Raw genomic sequence first — 19,416 nt, 5'->3', positions numbered from 1 at the left:
GGAGTACTGGGAAGACAGTAAAAAAAAACTTAATACTGAGCAGTCTTTAGTCTCCAGTGCCTGCAAAGAAACGGTGGATCAATTAGGATCCATGGGTGCTGGATGGAGTTCCTATGCCGAGCGTTCTTAGTACTTTGTACAAGCGAATAAAATTGAAAGTGAGTTGCTTGCACCAGCTTTCCTCAGTACAAAAGGAAGTAAAACATTCAATTTGCTCAGGAGCTTGGTTCACCTGGAAAAGCCAGGAACCAAAGCTTATGATGACTTGACAAAGATACTTGAGGAGCATTGTTCTCCAAAGCCATTGATCATCACAGAAAGGTTCAGGTTCCACTGAAGGAATCAAGTGGAAGGCAAAAGCATTGCTCAGTTTGTGGCAATCTTATAAAGGCTGGCACAACATTGTGAGTCATTAGAAGATAGTCTAGTTTGTGGCCTCCAAAATCAGGCGATCCAAAGAAGATTGCTTACTGACATGCTTTGACTTTAAAGATAGCAGTAGAAATCATAGTATCAATGGTACTGACTGCAAAATAGGTGTCACAATTTGGTGTCAAAATGATAATTCACAAGTTCAGTATTGCTGATAAGAAGTCAAAACTGCAACAGGCATGTGGCAGATGTGCCAAAGTCGGCTTTCAGTGAGTGAATGTTGATGAAAGGATATTCAATGTAACAACTGTGTCAAAATGGGTCCGATTGCAAAAGCCTTTTGGGCTAGATGAGTATTCCCTGCGATGAATATTCAGAAGAAGAATCTGCATACTTTCAGGAAGAAGACAAGTTGCATTCTTCAAAAAGAATTTACAACATGGAAGAAAAGAGTTACGACTGTGAAAAAGAGTGTGTTTAAAAATATAATGAAGAGCTTCAACTGAACATCTTATCCATACATGGTGGATCACAGGTTAGGGCGACACGGTGACACAGTAGTTAGCACTGTTGCCTCACAGCGCCTGGGACCCGGATTCAATTCCAACCTCGGGTCACTGTCTGTGTGGAGTTTGCACATTTTCCCCATGTCTGCATGGGTTTCCTCGGGGTGCTCTGGTTTCCTCCCATACTCCAAAGATATGTGGGTTAGGTTGATTGGCCATGCTAAATTGCTCCTTAGCGTCAGGGGGTTAGCAGGATAAATAAGTGGGGTTATGGGGATAGGGCCTGTGGTCGGTGCAGACTCGATGAGCCAAATGGCCTCCTTCTGCACTACAGTGTTTCTATGATTCTGGATGATTCCGAAGTTAAGTGGAGAACATATTAGGATGGAGGTTGATACTAGTGCTGCTGTATCTTCAATTCCTGAGATTACATGCCAGCAAAAGCTGAAGCATCTTCCTTTAATTAGCTGATGTGAGTTAAAGGAAATACACAGAAGGTTACATTATGGTCAACTAAACTTGAGTGGACAAACAGTGGAGTTCCCACATCACGTTGTCTGTGATAATTTTCCATCTCTATATCTGAGATCATGTTTGGAAAAGATAAACTTAACTGTAGTGCTGTCAACAGGTTGGTCAATATCAAAACAGACCTACACCACCTTCTGTATAAATACAAGAGTGTATTCAAAGAAACACTTGGCACAATGAAGTGAGTTCAAGCGAAACTCAAGATAAAGTCTAATAGTCAAATAAAAAGTCTCAAAGCTATTGTGGTGTCACAGATAATTCATCCCAGGGTTGAAGAAGAATTAAGATGACTTGTTAACACTGATTTTTTAGAGCCAGTTATAATGAGAGACTGCGCTAGTCCCATTGTACCTATCATGAAACCAGATGGTTCTGTTTGTATTTGTGGTGATTTTAAAAACAACCAAAAATCCAATGTTGTTCACTTATTTTAATTAACATTTGTTTGCTGGGTTATCGCATGGGCAGAAATTCAGCGAGACAGATCTTTCACATGCATATTTGAAGATAAATATAACCGCTGAATCTGAACCATTGTTTACCACTGTTACACATAAAGGTCTTTTCCATTATAAACAATTGCCTTTTGGAATACCATTTGTACCAGCATATTCCAAAGATTATTGGATCAGATTTTAAGTGGTCTCTCTGGTGTACAACGTTATCTGGATGATATTCTAATTACAGGGTCCAGTGAAACTGCACATGAATAATTTAGAAGCAACATTGGAATGTCTACAAGCATGTGGTCTGCATTTCAAGAAAGAAAAGTGTGATATTTTCCAAATGTCACTTCAGTATTTGGATTATGTTATTGATAGTAAAGACCTACATAAAGCACCAAAAAGATGGACGCTATTTAAGAAGCAACACATCCGACGAATGTGAAGTAACTGAGGTTTTTACTCAGTTTAGTAAATGATTATGGCAAATTTGTTCCTAACCTAGCTAAATATTGAAGCCATTGGATAACTTACCATGTGTGAAACAGTCATGGAAGTGGACAATAGAATTTGAGACAGCATATAAGGATGTCAAAGATATGTTGCGTAAGTCTGAAACATTGGTTCATTTTAATCTACTATTACAGCTTGCATGCAACATTTCACCTTATGAAGTAGGTGAAGTAGTTTCACATATTATGCCTCCAGGAGAAGAATGACCAATAGCGTTTGCTTTGCGTACTCTGACCAGTGCTGAATCTAACTATGCTCAGCCAGAAAAAGAAGCATTGCGTCTAATTTTTGCCATACAAAGGTTTCATCATTATTTATATTGTTATCATTTCATATTATTGACTGATCAGCGACCCTTAACTCCTATATTTGGGCCATATAAAGGTATGGGTTGATTAGCTGCAAGCTGATTACAGCGATGGTCACTGATATTGTGACAATACTGGACAAGAAATGTATTTTTAAATCATGTTTCTTTTGCAGGTTTTTGAAGCAACTCCTAGCATTTTATTTTGGCACTGTTTTGTCTATAACCGGTGTGCTGTAATTGTTACTGAAGCAATATAATTGGCATCATACTTATTTTTAATCTGGCCTAATGTAGTGTCCTGGGTTTATTGATACTTTTGGAATTGCTGGGTGGAACATGATTGATAGGTCAGGTGATGCTTGGGGACGGCTTTTTCCGCAGAAAAGGTTTTGGTTTCATTTTTCTCAGATACTGTTTGGACTTCAGACAGAAAGCAGTGTCTCTTGTCCTCTCTCTGGAGTTCGAAATTCTGTTGTGAGTTGCTGTTACTATTTGGTGGAGGCAGGCAGTGTCTCTGTCTCTCCAGCGATTTCTTAATTTATTATATACGTGGTCAAAGTAATGCTAAATCTTTTTATTATATAATGTAAGCTTTAAGGTACTGATGGATAAAGATAAGTGTAGTCCTCCATTTAAGGTGCTAAATTGGGGGAAGGCTAATTACAACAATATTAGGCAGGAACTGAAGAATGTAGATGGGGGCAGATGTTTGAGGGCAAATCAACATCTGGCTTGTGGGAGGCTTTCAAGTGTAAGTTGATAGGGATACAGGACTGGCACATTCCTGTAAGGATGGAGGATAAGTATGGCAAGTTTTGAGAGCCTTGGATAACAAGAGATATTGTGAACCTAGTCAAAGAGAAAAAGGAAGCATTTGTCAAAGCCAGGAGCCTGGGAACACACGAAGCAAGTGTGGAATACAAGGAAAGTAGAAAGAAACTTAAGCAAGGAGTAAGGAGGGCTAAAAGGAGTCACGAAAAGGCATTGGCCAGCAGAATTAAGGAAAATCCCAAGGCTTTTTATACATATATAAAGAGCAAGAGGGTAGCCAGGGAGAGGATTGGCCTACTCAAGGACAAGGGAGGGAATTTATGCATGGAGCCAGAGAAAATGGGCGAGGTATTAAATGAGTACTTTGCATCAGTATCCACCAAAGAGAAGGACTTGGTGGATGATGAGTCTGGGAAAGGGTGTGTAGATAGTTTGAGTCATGGTGAGAATAAAAAGGAGGAGGTATTGGGGTTCTTGAGAAACATTAAGGTAGACAAGTCCCCAGGGCCTGATGGGATATACCCCAGAATACTGAGAGAGGCAAGGGAGGAAATTTCTGGGGCCTTGAGAGAAATCTTTGTATCCTCACTGGCTACAGGGGAGGTCCCGGAGGATTGGAGAATAGCCAATGTTGTGCCTTTGTTTAAGAAGCATAGCAAGAATAATCCAGGTAATTACAGGCTGGTGAGCCTTACATCAGTGGTAAGGAAATTATTGGAGAGGATTCTTCGAGACAGGATTTATTCCCATTTGGAAATAAGTGGATGTATTAGTGAGAGGCAACATGGTTTTGTGAAGGGGAGGTCGTGTCTCACTAACTTGATCGAGTTTTTCGAGGAAGTGACAAAGATGATTGATGAGGGTAGGGCAGTACATGGACTTCAGTAAGACTGACAGATTGCAATAATGGTTCATAGTTTACTTCACAAGAGTTTGAGGATTATCTCAAAATAAATGGTATTCAGCATATAAAATCTGCACCTTATCATCCATCAACCAAAGGATTCGCTGACAGATTCGTACAATCCTAGAAACATTCTGTGTGCCGAAGAAGCAAATCCGCATGTTTCCCAATTGGAAACCATGAATAAACAGGGATAGCCACTGCTTACTGAAGTCTAGGTCTGAGGCGGTCAAGTTAGGCGATCCTGACCTATACAAGAAAGCCAGATATGATCTAAGGAGATCCATCAAAGATGCCAAAAGACAATACCGGACCAAGCTAGAGTCCCAGGCTAGCCACACAGACACCCGCGACTACGGCAAGGTCTGCAAGACATAACAGGCTACAAGATAAAGGCATGTAAAATCACCAGCTCCAAGTACCCCTCCCTGATGAGCTCGATGCATTTTAAACCCGTTTTGAGCAAGAGGTCAGCGAGAGCACGCCCTCCACCCTGGAAGCCTCGGATGAACCTGTACCTGAGCTCACCATTGCAGATGTTAGAGCAGCTTCTCAAAGGTCAACCCACAGAAAGCGACTGGCCCAGATGGGGTACCCAGACGAGCACTCAGATCCTGCGCAGATCAGCTGGCGGGAGTATTCATAACCTCTCTTTACAACAATCTGAGGTTCCTATCTGCTTCAAGAAGACGACCATCATCCCAGTACTTAAGAAAAGCCAAGCAGCATGCCTTAATGGCTATCGTCCGGTGGCTCCGACATCCATCATTATGAAGTGCTTCGAAAGTCTAGTCATGGCACAAATCAATTCCAGTCTCCCCAACTCCCTGGATCCACTACAGTTTGCCTACCGCCACAACAGGTCCACAGCAGACGCCATCTCCCTGGCCTTGCACTGAACCCTGGAATACCGAGATAACAAAGACACCTATGTCAGACACCTATTTATTGACTGTAGCGGGATCCCTCTTTTTAACTCCACTGGGCTTATTTTAGGTTGGGTTCTCCGTCACCCAAACCCCACCAATGCCCGCGTGATTCTCTCTCTTGCCGATGAAACAATGGCCACCTTGCGTCTACTTCACTAGAGTAGTGTTCCCAAGAGAGAGAAAAGGAAAATGCTGCCTATCCACTACCTGGCAGCCTTTCCTGAGTGGGCGGTTTCGAAGCGCCCAGGGACCCTCAGTTCTAGACTCCGGAATTATGGTAAGGAATATTTATATTGTGACTTCGTCAGAGATCATTGGTGAGAAATTGAAAAGATCAAAACGGACTCCAACGGAAGTCAAAGATATACATATATATATATTAAAACATCAAGGTCAAAGGTCACCAAACACCAGGAAAACAACACACCATGCCTTATGCTCTATAAGACTATAAGCTATGGAAGGAATACTAAAACGGACACCTCGGAATTCTTACTTTATACAAGTTTACCAGTGTCTTAAACTATGAAAGGTGCATGCAAAAGCCCCCCCCACTTTCCCCAAAGCCTCATCCACTATGATGATCTCGGGAACTTCGCGAATTACCAGGGGATACTCACAATCCTAGTTTAAATTGCTCAGTGGCTTCAGGCTGCGTACTGGAGACGACCGAGTGGAGAGTGCTGTCATGCTGGTCCGAAGAGAAAAAAGAGCGATGGCCGACGTGACCATCCTTTTATATTGTAAACTTGAATTCTTTTTCCAGCCAACTCCGCCCCCCTTCCAACCGGCAGTTTCCACAGACAAAGGCTTGCTAGTTATTTGCAGCTGCGATCTTACAGTCCATAGAGACCAGATGGTCCCATCCCAGGTGATAGGTCCCTTGCTGTCCTGTATTGTTCCATCGGAGATCGTTTAATTGTTTTCCCATTAGGGAAATGGGCTTCTCCTCGCTCTGGGACAAGGCCATTATCACCTGTATTGTGTCCAGACCAGGTGCATTGTCTTGCTGCCGGCCTAGTCTGGTGATGTCGTGAGGTTCTTTTTGTGCTGCTGATAACCTAATCAGCAGTCTGTCTGGTTTCTGGCTGCTTGCAATTTTTGGACTGGGCCCCTTCACACACACACACACACAGGCTGGCTGGGCTCACTGACCAGGTCAAGTCCTGCAGTCAAGTGTAGCCACTTTCACAGTTCTTTAGGGTTCAAGTCCTTTTCCCAGCTCATAAAAAAAAGGCCTGAGTTGCCCGAAAAACTTACAGACTACAGCTCTGCTTTTATTCCCACAAAACTCATCTCCAAACTCAGTGGCCTGGGCCTCGGCTCCTCCCTCTGTGACTGGATCCTGAACTTCCCAATCCACAGACCACAATCAGTAAGGATAGGAAACAAAACCTTCTCCACGATCATCCTAAACACTGGTGCCCCACAAGGCTGTGTTCTCAGCCCCCTACTATACTCCTTATACACCTATGACTGTGTGGCCAAATTCCCCTCCAATTCAATTTTCAAGTTTGCTGACGACACCAACATAGTGAGTCGGATCGCAAACAATAATGAGACAGAGTACAGGAATGAGATAGAGAATCTGATGAACTGGTATGGCGACAATAATCTCTCCTTCAGTGTCAACAAAACGAAGGAAATTGTCATCGACTTCAGGAAGCGTAGAGGAGAACATACCCCTGTCTACATCAACAGGGATGAAGCAGAAAGGATCAAGAACTTCAAGTTTTTAGGTGTCCAGATCACCAACAACCAATCCTGGTCCCCCCATGCCAACATTATAGATAAGAAAGCCCACCAAAGCCTCTACTTTCTCAGAAGACTAAGGAAATTTGGCATGTCAGCTGTGGCTCTCACTAATTTTTACAGATGCACCATAGAAAGCATTCCTTCTGGTCGTATCACAGCTTGGTATGGCTCCTGCTCTGGCCAAGACCGCAAGAAACTACAAAAGGTCGTGAATGTAGCCCAATCCATCATGCAAACAAGGTTGGCATCCCCCCTGCCCCTGACCTCCAGGTGGAGCCTCAATGGCTCCAGTTCTACCAGAAAGGCCATCACGTCTGGTCCCCATTGATCCAATACCGGTAAGATTGCGCGAAGCGAGAAATCGGGCATGAACCTGACTTCTCAGCCCGCTCGCTATCTTATTGGTTTGCACCGTCCATCAGCTGGCGGGGCAAGAAAGTAAGATCGTCTCCTTGTCGTTGAACAAGCTGCCAGATGCAGTAGTAGAGGCGGGTACAATTTTGTCTTTCAAAAAGCGTTTAGACAGTGAGTAAGATGGCTATTGAGGGATATGGGCCAAACGCAGGCAATTGGGACTAGCTTCGCCGTTTTAAAACAAAAGGGTGGCATGGACAAGTTGGGCCGAAGGACCTGTTTCCATGCTGTAATCCTCTATAACTCTATGACACTATCAAAGACTATCAGGAGGATTTATTTTCATTTAACTTATTAGTAGATAATAGAACGATTGCACATGTCATGGAATTTATTTTGAACCAATAAAAGAAAGCCTATAATGATTAGTCCATATATAAAAAAAAATATTTCTTACGTGTAATTGTGTGTGAACTTCTTCGGGCATCTCTACATCATATGTCTTCAGCAGCTCAATTGTTTGCTTCAAAGGTTCAAACATATGATCTGTGGTCACTTGTCTCTCTTTTATTTTTTTCAGATATCCCATGACTTGTATAAGAGCCTTCAAATCCCCTTCTTTTACAGTTTTTGTTAGTTCAGCATTTGTCTCCTTAATGAAAGTATCCAAAGTACTCAAACTAGAAAAACAAATATACAGTGCTTCAAATTAGTTTTGTGACTGGAATGGTGCTCATTGTAGATAACACAAGTTAACCACCAAATTCCAAACAAAAGTATATTTCCAGGGAAAGTGATTGGGCCATAAATTGGTGCAATGGCAATCAAAATGTTTTAAACAAGAGTGTAACTCATTTGTGCTTGTGAATTGCTGTATTTGAAACTATTAGCAGATGATGAATTTGCTGAAAGATTCAAGGGGCTATACTGTGGCTCTAACTGAGCGTGGGCATTAGCATCACACTCCCAGGATGGCGCATCAAAGATGATGTGGAGTTGCCGGCGTTGGATTGGGGTAGCACGAGCTTTCAGAGCATTGCCCCTTCATCAGGTGACTCACCTGATGAAGGGGCAACGCCCCAAAAGCTCGTGCTACCAAATAAACCTGTTGGACTTTAACCTGGTGTTGTGAGACGACTTACTGTATCAAAGATGGACATTGAAGAAAGGTACTATGGGCTAATATCTGGATTACAATTCTGTTGAATATAAGTTGCACAAGGTGCAGGCAGAGACATTTGAGGTTGCGAGCACTTGTGGGGACTGCTGGAAGCCATGATTACATAAAGCTAGTACACAGGTGCATCAGGTACTCAGGAAAGCTAATGGAATGTTGGCCCTTATTTCAAGAGGGTTGGAGCATAAGAGTAAGGAAGTCTTGTTGCAACTGTACAAGGACTTGGTAAGACCACATCTGGAATACTATGAGCAGTTTTGCTCCCCTTATTTAAGGAACCCTTATTTAAGGAAAGATATTATTTCATTGGAGACAGTTCAGAGAAGATTCACTTGGATGATCGCCAGTATGTCTTATGAGCAAAGGTTAAACAGGCTGGGAATTTAGAATAATGAGGGGTGATCTAATTGAGACATATAGGATTCTTAAGGGGCTTGACAGGGTAAATGCTGCAAAGGTATTTCCCCTCATAGGAGTGTCTAGAACCAGAGGGCATAGTCTCAGAATAAAGGGGTGGCAATTTAAGACTGAGATGAGGATAATTCAAATGAGGATTCTGAACATTACAATTGCTTCAGATATGTGGCTTCTCTGTCACCAACCTCATCAGCTCTTCTCTTCCCAGATCTGACTTTAACTTCCATAAACAATATCCTGTTCCCAAAAGCAGTTCTTTGTCCCTTTAACTTCAGACTTCTTAGAAACTTCTCTTCATTTCTCTAGTTTCCTTAACTAGCCATTCTCTATGCTTCTGGCACTTGTTTTCTTAATTATTACTCCATAGTATAGCTTTTCTTCCAGCAAAGCTGAGACAAATGTTCTCTCTCTAGCCTTCTATAACCAACTGCTATATTCAGACAAAATGCAATCACAAAAGCCTTCCCACCCTAAAGATACCCCTGGTTGCTAAGCAACAACTTTTCGTGTCATCAAGTTTCTAATTACTTTTAACATCTTAACCTCTCTAAGCACAGTAGAGGCATAGTTTAAGCTGACCAAACCCCTACACATACAAACACTTGTCTATAGAACATAGAACAGTACAGCACAGAACAAGCCCTTCGGCCCACGATGTTGTGCCGAACTTTATCTGAAACCAAGATCAAGTTATCCCACTCCCTATCATCCTGGTGTGCTCCATGTGCCTATCCAATAACCACTTAAATGTTCCTAAAGTGTCTGACTCCACTATCACTGCAGGCAGTCCATTCCACACCCCAACCACTCTCTGCGTAAAGAACCTACCTCTGATATCCTTCCTATATCTCCCACCATGAACCCTATAGTTATGCCCCCTTGTAATAGCTCCATCCACCCAAGGAAATAGTCTTTGAACGTTCACTCTATCTATCCCCTTCATCATTTTATAAACCTCTATTAAGTCTCCCCTCAGCCTCCTCCGCTCCAGAGAGAACAGCCCTAGCTCCCTCAACCTTTCCTCATAAGACCTACCCTCCAAACCAGGCAGCATCCTGGTAAATCTCCTCTGCACTCTTTCCAGCGCTTCCACATCCTTCTTATAGTGAGGTGACCAGAACTGCACACAATATTCCAAATGTGGTCTCACCAAGGTCCTGTACAGTTGCAGCATAACCCCACGGCTCTTAAACTCCAACCCCCTGTTAATAAAAGCTAACACACGATAGGCCTTCTTCACAGCTCTATCCACTAGAGTGGCAACCTTTAGAGATCTGTGGATATGGACCCCAAGATCTCTCTGTTCCTCCACAGTCTTCAGAACCCTAACTTTGGCCCTGTAATCCACATTTAAATTAGTCCTGCCAAAATGAATCACCTCACATTTATCAGGGTTAAACTCTATTTGCCATTTTTCAGCCCAGCTTTGCATCCTATCTATGTCTCTTTGCAGCCTACAACAGCCCTCCACCTCATCCACTACTCCACCAATCTTGGTGTCATCAGCAAATTTACTGATCCACCCTTCAGCCCCCTCCTCTAAGTCATTAATAAAAATCACAAAGAGCAGAGGACCAAGCACTGATCCCTGTGGCACTCCGTTAGCAACCTGCCTCCAGTCCGAAAATTTTCCATCCACCACCACCCTCTGTCTTCGATCAGATAGCCAGTTACCTATCCAATCGGCCAACTTTCCCTCTATCCCATACCTCCTTACTTTCATCATAAGCCGACCACGGGGGACCTTATCAAACGCCTTACTAAAATCCATGTATATGACATCAACTGCCCTACCTTCATCAACACACTTAGTTACCTCCTCAAAAAATTCAATCAAATTTGTGAGGCACGACTTGCCCTTCACGAATCCGTGCTGACTATCCCGGATTAATCCGCATCTTTCTAAATGGTCGTAAATCCCATCCCTAAGGACCTTTTCCATCAATTTACCAACCACCGAAGTAAGACTAACCGGTCTATAATTACCAGGGTCATTTCTATTCCCTTTCTTAAACAGAGGAACAACATTCGCCACTCTCCAGTCCTCTGGCACCATCCCCGTGGACAGTGAGGACCCAAAGATCAAAGCCAAGAACGTAACTACAGCTTTAGCCTTTCTTACATAGCAATACTAAATTAAACCCATTTAATCTTATACCTTATTTCTAATATTCAACAATATAAATATAAATCCCTTAAAACTACCTCTGCTTTCCTGACAGCAGGGAGACAAGAAAGATTCTGGTTTTCGACAACGAATGACACTTTTATAAATGCCACACAGTCAAAACATATAAGCCATCACAAACTACACTTGTGTCAAAAGAGTTCACCGTGAGTTATGATAAATACTTATAACTAAATATAGACTTCATTGTGACAGCAGCGATCACGAGGGGTCACGGGCTCAAGCTGAGAGGGGCGAAGTATAACTCAGACATCAGAGGGACGTTTTTTACACAGAGGGTGGTGGGGGCCTGGAATGCGCTGCCAAGTAGGGTGGTGGAGGCAGGCACGCTGACATCGTTTAAGACTTACCTGGATAGTCACATGAGCAGCCTGGGAATGGAGGGATACAAACGATTGGTCTAGTTGGACCAAGGAGCGGCACAGGCTTGGAGGGCCGAAGGGCCTGTTTCCTGTGCTGTACTGTTCTTTGTTCTTTGTTCTTTGTTCAGCTGAATAATCAATGACCTTCGTAAGCAAATCTCACAAGGTCACATAATGTGTGCCTCAGATGCGACTGTTACATGTGTATTGATGTGGAGATGCCGGCGTTGGACTGGGGTAAACACAGTAAGAAGTTTAACAACACCAGGTTAAAGTCCAACAGGTTTATTTGGTAGCAAAAGCCACACAAGCTTTCGGAGCTGCAAGCCCCTTCTTCAGGTTCGAACAAGACTTCTTCACCGCACGGGACCTTCAACCGATGCTATACACTAGATACATCGATGACATTTTCTTCCTTTGGACTCATGGTGAACAATCACTGAAACAACTCTATGATGACATCAACAAGTTCCATCCCACCATCAGACTCACCATAGACTACTCTCCGGAATCGGTTGCATTCTTGGACACACGCATCTCCATTAAGACAGTCACCTCAGCACCTCACTGTACCGCAAGCCCACGGATAACCTCACGATGCTCCACTTCTCCAGCTTCCACCCTAAACACGTTAAAGAAGCCATCCCCTACGGACAAGCCCTCCGTATACACAGGATCTGCTCGGATGAGGAGGATCGCAACAGACACCTCCAGACGCTGAAAGATGCCCTCATAAGAACAGGATACAGCGCTCGACTCATTGATCAACAGTTCCAACGCGCCACAGCGAAAAACCGCACTGACCTCCTCAGAAGACAAACACGGGACACAGTGGACAGAGTACCCTTCGTTGTCCAGTACTTCCCCGGAGCGGAGAAGCTACGGCATCTCCTCCGGAGCCTTCAACATGTCATTGATGAAGACGAACATCTCGCCAAGGCCATCCCCACACCCCCACTTCTTGCCTTCAAACAACCGCACAACCTCAAACAGACCATTGTCCGCAGCAAACTACCCAGCCTTCAGGAGAACAGTGACCATGACACCACACAACCCTGCCACAGCAACCTCTGCAAGACGTGCCGGATCATCGACACAGATGCCATCATCTCACGTGAGAACACCATCCACCAGGTACACGGTACATACTCTTGCAACTCGGCCAACGTTGTCTACCTGATACGCTGCAAGAAAGGATGTCCCGAGGCATGGTACATTGGGGAAACTATGCAGACGCTGCGACAACGGATGAATGAACACCGCTCGACAATCACCAGGCAAGACTGTTCTCTTCCTGTTGGGGAGCACTTCAGCGGTCGCGGGCATTCGGCCTCTGATATTCGGGTAAGCGTTCTCCAAGGCGGCCTTCACGACACACGACGGCGCAGAGTCGTTGAGCAGAAACTGATAGCCAAGTTCCGCACACACGAGGACGGCCTCAACCGGGATATTGGGTTCATGTCACACTATCTGTAACCCCCACAGAGTTTCACTGGCTGTCTTGTCTGGAGACAATACACATCTTTTTAGCCTGTCTTGATGCTCTTTCCACTCACATTGTTTTGTTTCTTAAAGACTTGATTAGTTGTAAGTATTCGCATTCCAACCATTATTCATGTAAATTGAGTCTGTGTCTTTATATGCTCTGTTTGTGAACAGAATTCCCACTCACCTGAAGAAGGGGCTTGCAGCTCCGAAAGCTTGTGTGGCTTTTGCTACCAAATAAACCTGTTGGACTTTAACCTGGTGTTGTTAAACTTCTTACATGTGTATTGTCCAGCTAACTTTACTGCCCAGCACCACACTTGTTTCAGAATTGAAAATTCCGCCTTGGGTCAAAGTCCTGAATTTATCTCCCTAATATTATTGTAAGTATGCCTACATGAATGTGACAGTTCATCATTCATCACCTTCTCAAGGACAATTAAGCATGGGCAATAAATTATGATATTGCCATCAAGTTCTACACCATTCAAATGAATAAAAAAATAGAGAAGTTTATTGAATAAGTACTTTGTATCCATTTACACAGAGGAGGGTAAAATAACAGTGATCAAATTCAATCTAAAAATAAAGGAAGAGGAGTAACTTATTGGATTCAATGCAAGTAACAAAATGGTAATGAGAAAACCATTCTATGATTCTATAAGGAATTGGATAAGTTAGAAAAACTCTGGGCCCCTGCACAGGATTTCAAATTTAGTTGCTCCAAATACTTATTTTAAGTGTATGTTTTAAATATATATTTTAAGTGTATGTTTGATTCTTGTCAGTATAATTATCAAATAATTAAAATCTCTGAATATCTAGCTGAAATTATATGGAACCTATTATTTTGAAAAGTATAAGTAAGAACATGCATCATCTTACATTCACCATAAATATTAATGATATTTTATGAGAAAGAGTTTTATATCCACATTTTCAGATGACACCAAGTTAGGAGGTGCAGTAAGTAACACAGATTGAGTTGCTTCCCAATCTGACCTAACTCAACTAGCAGGATGCAGGCAGGTACCTGTTTACATAAATGAAAGCTGAACTCAAATTTGGTTTGGGCCTCAAGCCAACATGAACAAGAAATTTGTGAAGTTGCTCCAGTGTTTCATGCCTGTCTTGGCTGTAAGTCAAAATGTTTACATGAATATTACTTATATATGAAAAATTGAGGCTTTGTACTTTGAAGAAAGAGAAAACCAGTCCTTCACACAAATTTCATTGTCGTTCTGCACAATCAGAACTACTTTTTGTTTCCAATGTTCAGTCATTTTGACTTGTTAGAGAGAAGAGAAAATCCTCTACCCAATTTATATGAAATCATGGAGATAGTCAGATTGTTACAGACTCCTTGAAACTGAGATAGCATGCGATTTTTGAGATGACAGTCATTGCCATGGAGATAAATGGTTCTTCCAAAGTTATTATAGTACTGTTATAGCATTCTCTTCACTTTATAGAATTATAATGAATACAAGATCCATATTTCTAAAGGGATTCCCATACTAGATGCAGAAATAAAACATTAATTTATACCTATGCTGCACATGTTACATTTCCCACATTACATCTCATTTACCGATGGTACTTGTTATTACCTGTCGGTCACATGGTCAATAAGGTACTGTTTGAATAAAAGGCTCCAACGTTTGATGAGGTTCAGAAGTGCCTGCCTGAAAGGTCTGCAATCAATTTTAAACCAAGAATCTAATATCTTTACGGTTTCAAACTTTAATACATCTTCATATAATTTTTCGTAGGAGTCAATCTAAAGAAAACAAATTATACATCTATTTATAATCACTTTTCTCCATGTACAAATGGAGATGAAGTACATTAATTATTTCATTTAAAACTGCAAATTACTTCATTTTAAAACACATCAGTGGAGAAGTTATTTTGTGTAGTGCAGTTCCAGGCAGTGCTATACAGACTTCTGTCATTTTACAAGGGACAGGCAGCCTTTCAGATAGCCCACATTATGGCCAGAATTTTCTGCCCCTGGTTTTGGCAGATTGGAAAGCCAGTGGGGCAGAGAATTGAGGGGAGTTCCAAAACAGCTTTCACGTCACGCCAATAGGATTTCCCCACTCGCTTGTCCTCGACTCCACCAATTTCGTAATGGGACTATCGCCTCAGGAACCCCATTATCATACATTTAAATATCATTAGCGGACTTCCACAATGTATTGTCCCACCATGTTAGGAATTTCACCCCCACTGACCTTTACAACAGGTCTGGACTAACGGGGAACTGTCAAACGGTCCCTGCCAGGGCTGCATAGGTGAGTACAGCACCCAGGGGAGGGAGGTCATGCCCAGGCAGTTCTCTGTCATATCCCTCTGTCAGTGCTGGGGGGCTTCTGTTTAGGAGATCCGGGTTTGGAGGTTTCCCGGGGGCGGAAGGTTCCCATATCCATGGGAGGGGGTCACATGTTCGTGGGGGTTCATTTTTTTCTTAGGGCTTTGTTATGATGGCCGGGGGATCGTCAATAGAATAGAAGAATCATAAAATCCCTACAGTGCAGGAGGAGTCCATTTAGCCCATCAAGTCTACACCAACTTTGACAGAGTATTTTACCCAAGATCTCTCTCCCCGCCCTATCCCCGTAACCCCATACATTCACCCTAGCTAATCCATCTAACCTACACATCTTGGAACACAAAGGGACAATTTAGCATGGCCAATCCACCTAACCTGCACATCTTTGGACTCTGAATAGATCTCCCTGTGGCTTCGTAGAATACAAGATCCCCTATTAGGCGATACAGCAGTGGACATGGTTATTGATGGCTTATGAATACCTCATAGAGCACTGCCCCAGGAACCAAATAGCTAATGCCAATGCACTGAGTCATCTGGCATTGCTCAAACGCCCGGCTTTGTTACCAGCTATGGTAGAGCTGGTGATGACCCTCAATTGTTTGGAAAACTTGCCAGTATTTGCAAGGCAAGTCAGGGCTGGATGCAAAAGGACCCAGTCCTATCTAAATGAAGACATTCTATGGGCACTTCAGAGGACAGCCCTCAGATGAAATGAAATGTTACTTGACAAAGAAAAACAAGCTCAGTGACAAGGATGGCATAATTCTCAGGTTCCTGCATAGTTGTCCCTCACCCAGAATGATGTTCAATACTTATGGAATTACATCATGGCCAACCTGGGGTTTCAAAGATGAAAATGCTAGCCAGGAACTACATCTGGTGGCCCAGTCTTGATGCAGACATTATACTTGGTCAGATAGTTTGAGTCGAGCCAAAAGAATCAAAAACTCCCCCCCCTCTCAGCCTTCCTACATCCATGGGAATGGCCTGGTAGGCCCTGGGTGCAAGTGCATGTGGACTTCACCGGACGTTTTTTAGGTTCCATGTTTTTAATTATGGTCGATGCACACGCCAAATGGATGGAGATACATTGCATGGGCTCCACCACTTCCCATTCTACCATTGAGAAATTACGACAAAGTTTCCACACACATGGGATACCTGAAGTCCTGACAATGATCTTCCTGCTTTCCAATAGAATCAAACACTTTAAGCACCCTGTCGCCCATCATCGAATGGGTTGGCTAAACGGGCGGTGCATACTTATAAGCTCAGCATGAAGAAGCAACCCACAGCTTCCATAGAGACCAAACTGCCACAATTTTTATTCAACCATAGCACTACCCCTCACTCAACCACAGGAATTGCCCCAGTAGAATTGTTAATGGGAGGCTTCAGACAAGATTAAGCCGACTGTTCCCAAACCTGGTGTGGAGGGTAGAGTCCTAACACGAGAACCAGAAGAAGAACTATAATACTGCAAGGACAGAAAGAACTTTCAAAACCGACAATCCAATCCACGTGAGGAACATCAGAGGCAGCCTAATTTGGGTCCTGTGGATTCTAACCAAAAGAACAGGGCCCATGTCTTATAAGGTCCAAGTGCACTGTCAGGAAGCAGCTGGACCATCTCAGAGGTAGGGAGCCCAAACCAGTTCAAGCCTCATTACCAGCCATGGGGATGATCACTGCCAGCACCAAGCGACGACTAGAAGTTGACCCTACGCCTGCCTCTCCAGATGATGAGGAAATGGATTCCAAGATGGAAGCAGAAGAGACTGGTGCCCTAACTGAAGCAAGACCTCAGGAAGAATCAGTGTCATTGGCTTTATGACACTCCTTTGGAAGCAAAGGTCTCCAATCCACTTCACACCCCCACCTTCAATCGACCCCAGGCCAATTGCTAAGTGACAGAAAAGGCCCTTCTGTGGCAGGGGTGTTGGAGAAGAAATGGGCTTAAGGGGGGAGGAATGTTATGATGGCTATGGAGATCATCAATAGATCTCGCCAGGTACCTTGTAGAATACAAGCTCCCCAGATCCCACTCTTTATATTTTTTAAAAAACGTTTGAAAATTTAGCAGGAAAAGCCAGCAAAGCAACTGGCTGGCTGCCTTCCACTTTTCCCACTCAAGACAACACTTTGAAAAAAATTAAAGAATCCTGCCCTATGATCTACAGTGATATTGTCACTAGAAGTGATGCTATGTGGGCAAATTTCTTCCTTATAATCTCAAGCCAAGAAATTTCTTGCAGTTGTTCTTGGTCCACAAGTCGTGTTGCAGGAACTCCTCTTACACACTTTTAGGATTATGGCAATGTAACAAGAGTGGAAATGGAACAACTTGACAGAATTCCCCAGCTTCTATTGTACAATATGGTTGAGTGGCACAATGGTGTGCACTTTGCTATTTCACTTTGGATAAAAATCAAACTAATTTGTAAAATGATGTTCTTCAATTTCCACCAAGTTTCCAATAGCAGTGTGAGCAGTCCAAAAATTAGAGCCAATGGGTAAGAGTTATCCGCTTATCTAGTTATCTCTTATCTCTTTTAAAATAAACCTCACTTTTCCTTCGATGATACTTGATAGTGGTGATTGAAATAGAAATTGGTCTTCAAACCATGAAGTATGTCTGAACATCAGCCTCAAATACTTTTCATGGTCATAGAGTCATAGAGGTTTACAGCATGGAAACAGGCCCTTCGGCCCAACTTGTCCATATGGTCCTTTTTTAAACCACTAAGCTAATCCCAATTGCCTGCGTTTGGCCCATATCCCTATGCCGATCTTACCCATGTAACTGTCTAAATGCTTTTTAAAAGACAAAATTGTACCCGTCTCTACTGCTTCCTCTGGCAGTTTATCCAGACACTCACCACCCTCTGTGATAAAAAATTGCCCACTGGACCCTTTTGTATCTCTCCCCTCTCACCTTAAACCTATGCCCTCTAGTATTAGACTCCCCTACTTTTGGGAAAAGATGTTGACTATCTAGCTGATCTATGCCCCTCATTATTTTATAGACCTCTATAAGATCATCCCTAAGCCTCCTACGCTCCAGAGAAAAAAGTCCCAGTCTATCCAGCTCCTCCTTAAACTCAAACCATCAATTCCGGGTAGCATCCTAGTAAATCTTTTCTGCATTCTTTCTAGTTTAATAATATCCTTTCTGTAATAGGGTGACCTAAACTGTGCACAGTATTCCAAGTGTGGCCTTACCAATGTCTTGTACAACTTCAACAAGACGTCCCAACTTCTGTATTCAATGTTCTGACCAATGAAACCAAACATGCCGAGTGCCTTCTTCACCACTCTGTCCTCCTGTGACTCCACTTTCAAGGAGCTAGGAACCTGTACCCCTAGATCTCTTTGTTATAGAACTCTCCCCAACACACTACCATTAACTGAGTAAGTCCTGCCCTGGTTTGATCTACCAAAATGCATCACCTCACATTTATTTAAATTAAACTCCATCTGCTATTTGTCAGTCCACTGGCCCAATTGATCAAGATAACCGTTGCAATCCTAGATAACCATCTTCACTATCTACCATGCCACCAATCTTGGTGTCACCTACAAACTTACTTATTATGCCTCCTAAATTCTCATCCAAATCATTAATATAAATGACAAATAACAGTGGACCCAGCACTGATCCCTGAGGCACACTGTTGGTCACAGGTCTCCAGTTTGAAAAACAACCCTCTACAACCACCTCTGTCTTCTGTCATCAAGCCAATTTTGTATCCATTTGGCTACCTCACCCTGGATCCCGTGAGATTTAACCTTATGCAATAACCTACCATGTGGTATCTTGTCAAAGACCTTGCTAAAGTCCATGTAGACAACATCAACTGCAATGCCCTCATCTACCTTCTTGGTTACCCTTTCAAAAAACTCAATCAAACGCAATGTCCTCTACGACTCTCACCAACTTTTACAGATGCACCAGAGAAGGTATTCTTTCTGGCTGTATCCCAGTTTGGTATGGCTTCTGCTCTGTTCAAGACCGCAAGAAACTGGATGGAGATTACATCAGATCAATCATGATCTTTTTG

General features: G+C 42.9%; 1 protein-coding gene across 1 annotated transcript in view; it reads right to left on the bottom strand.

Moving 5' to 3' along the window:
- LOC144501720 (dynein axonemal heavy chain 17-like) overlaps positions 1-19,416 on the bottom strand; it is an 832,067-nt gene that overhangs the window by 557,799 nt on the left and 254,852 nt on the right. Inside the window, exons 21-22 of the mRNA XM_078225682.1 lie at positions 14,628-14,797; positions 7,846-8,068 (exon numbers count right to left, since the gene is read on the bottom strand). Of these exons, the coding sequence (XP_078081808.1) occupies positions 7,846-8,068; positions 14,628-14,797 (393 nt within the window). The remainder of the gene's footprint in view (positions 1-7,845; positions 8,069-14,627; positions 14,798-19,416) is intronic.

Source organism: Mustelus asterias, chromosome 12 (assembly GCF_964213995.1).
Source record: "Mustelus asterias chromosome 12, sMusAst1.hap1.1, whole genome shotgun sequence".
NCBI lineage: Eukaryota > Metazoa > Chordata > Chondrichthyes > Carcharhiniformes > Triakidae > Mustelus > Mustelus asterias.
This window is presented reverse-complemented; position numbering and strand designations above follow the sequence as displayed.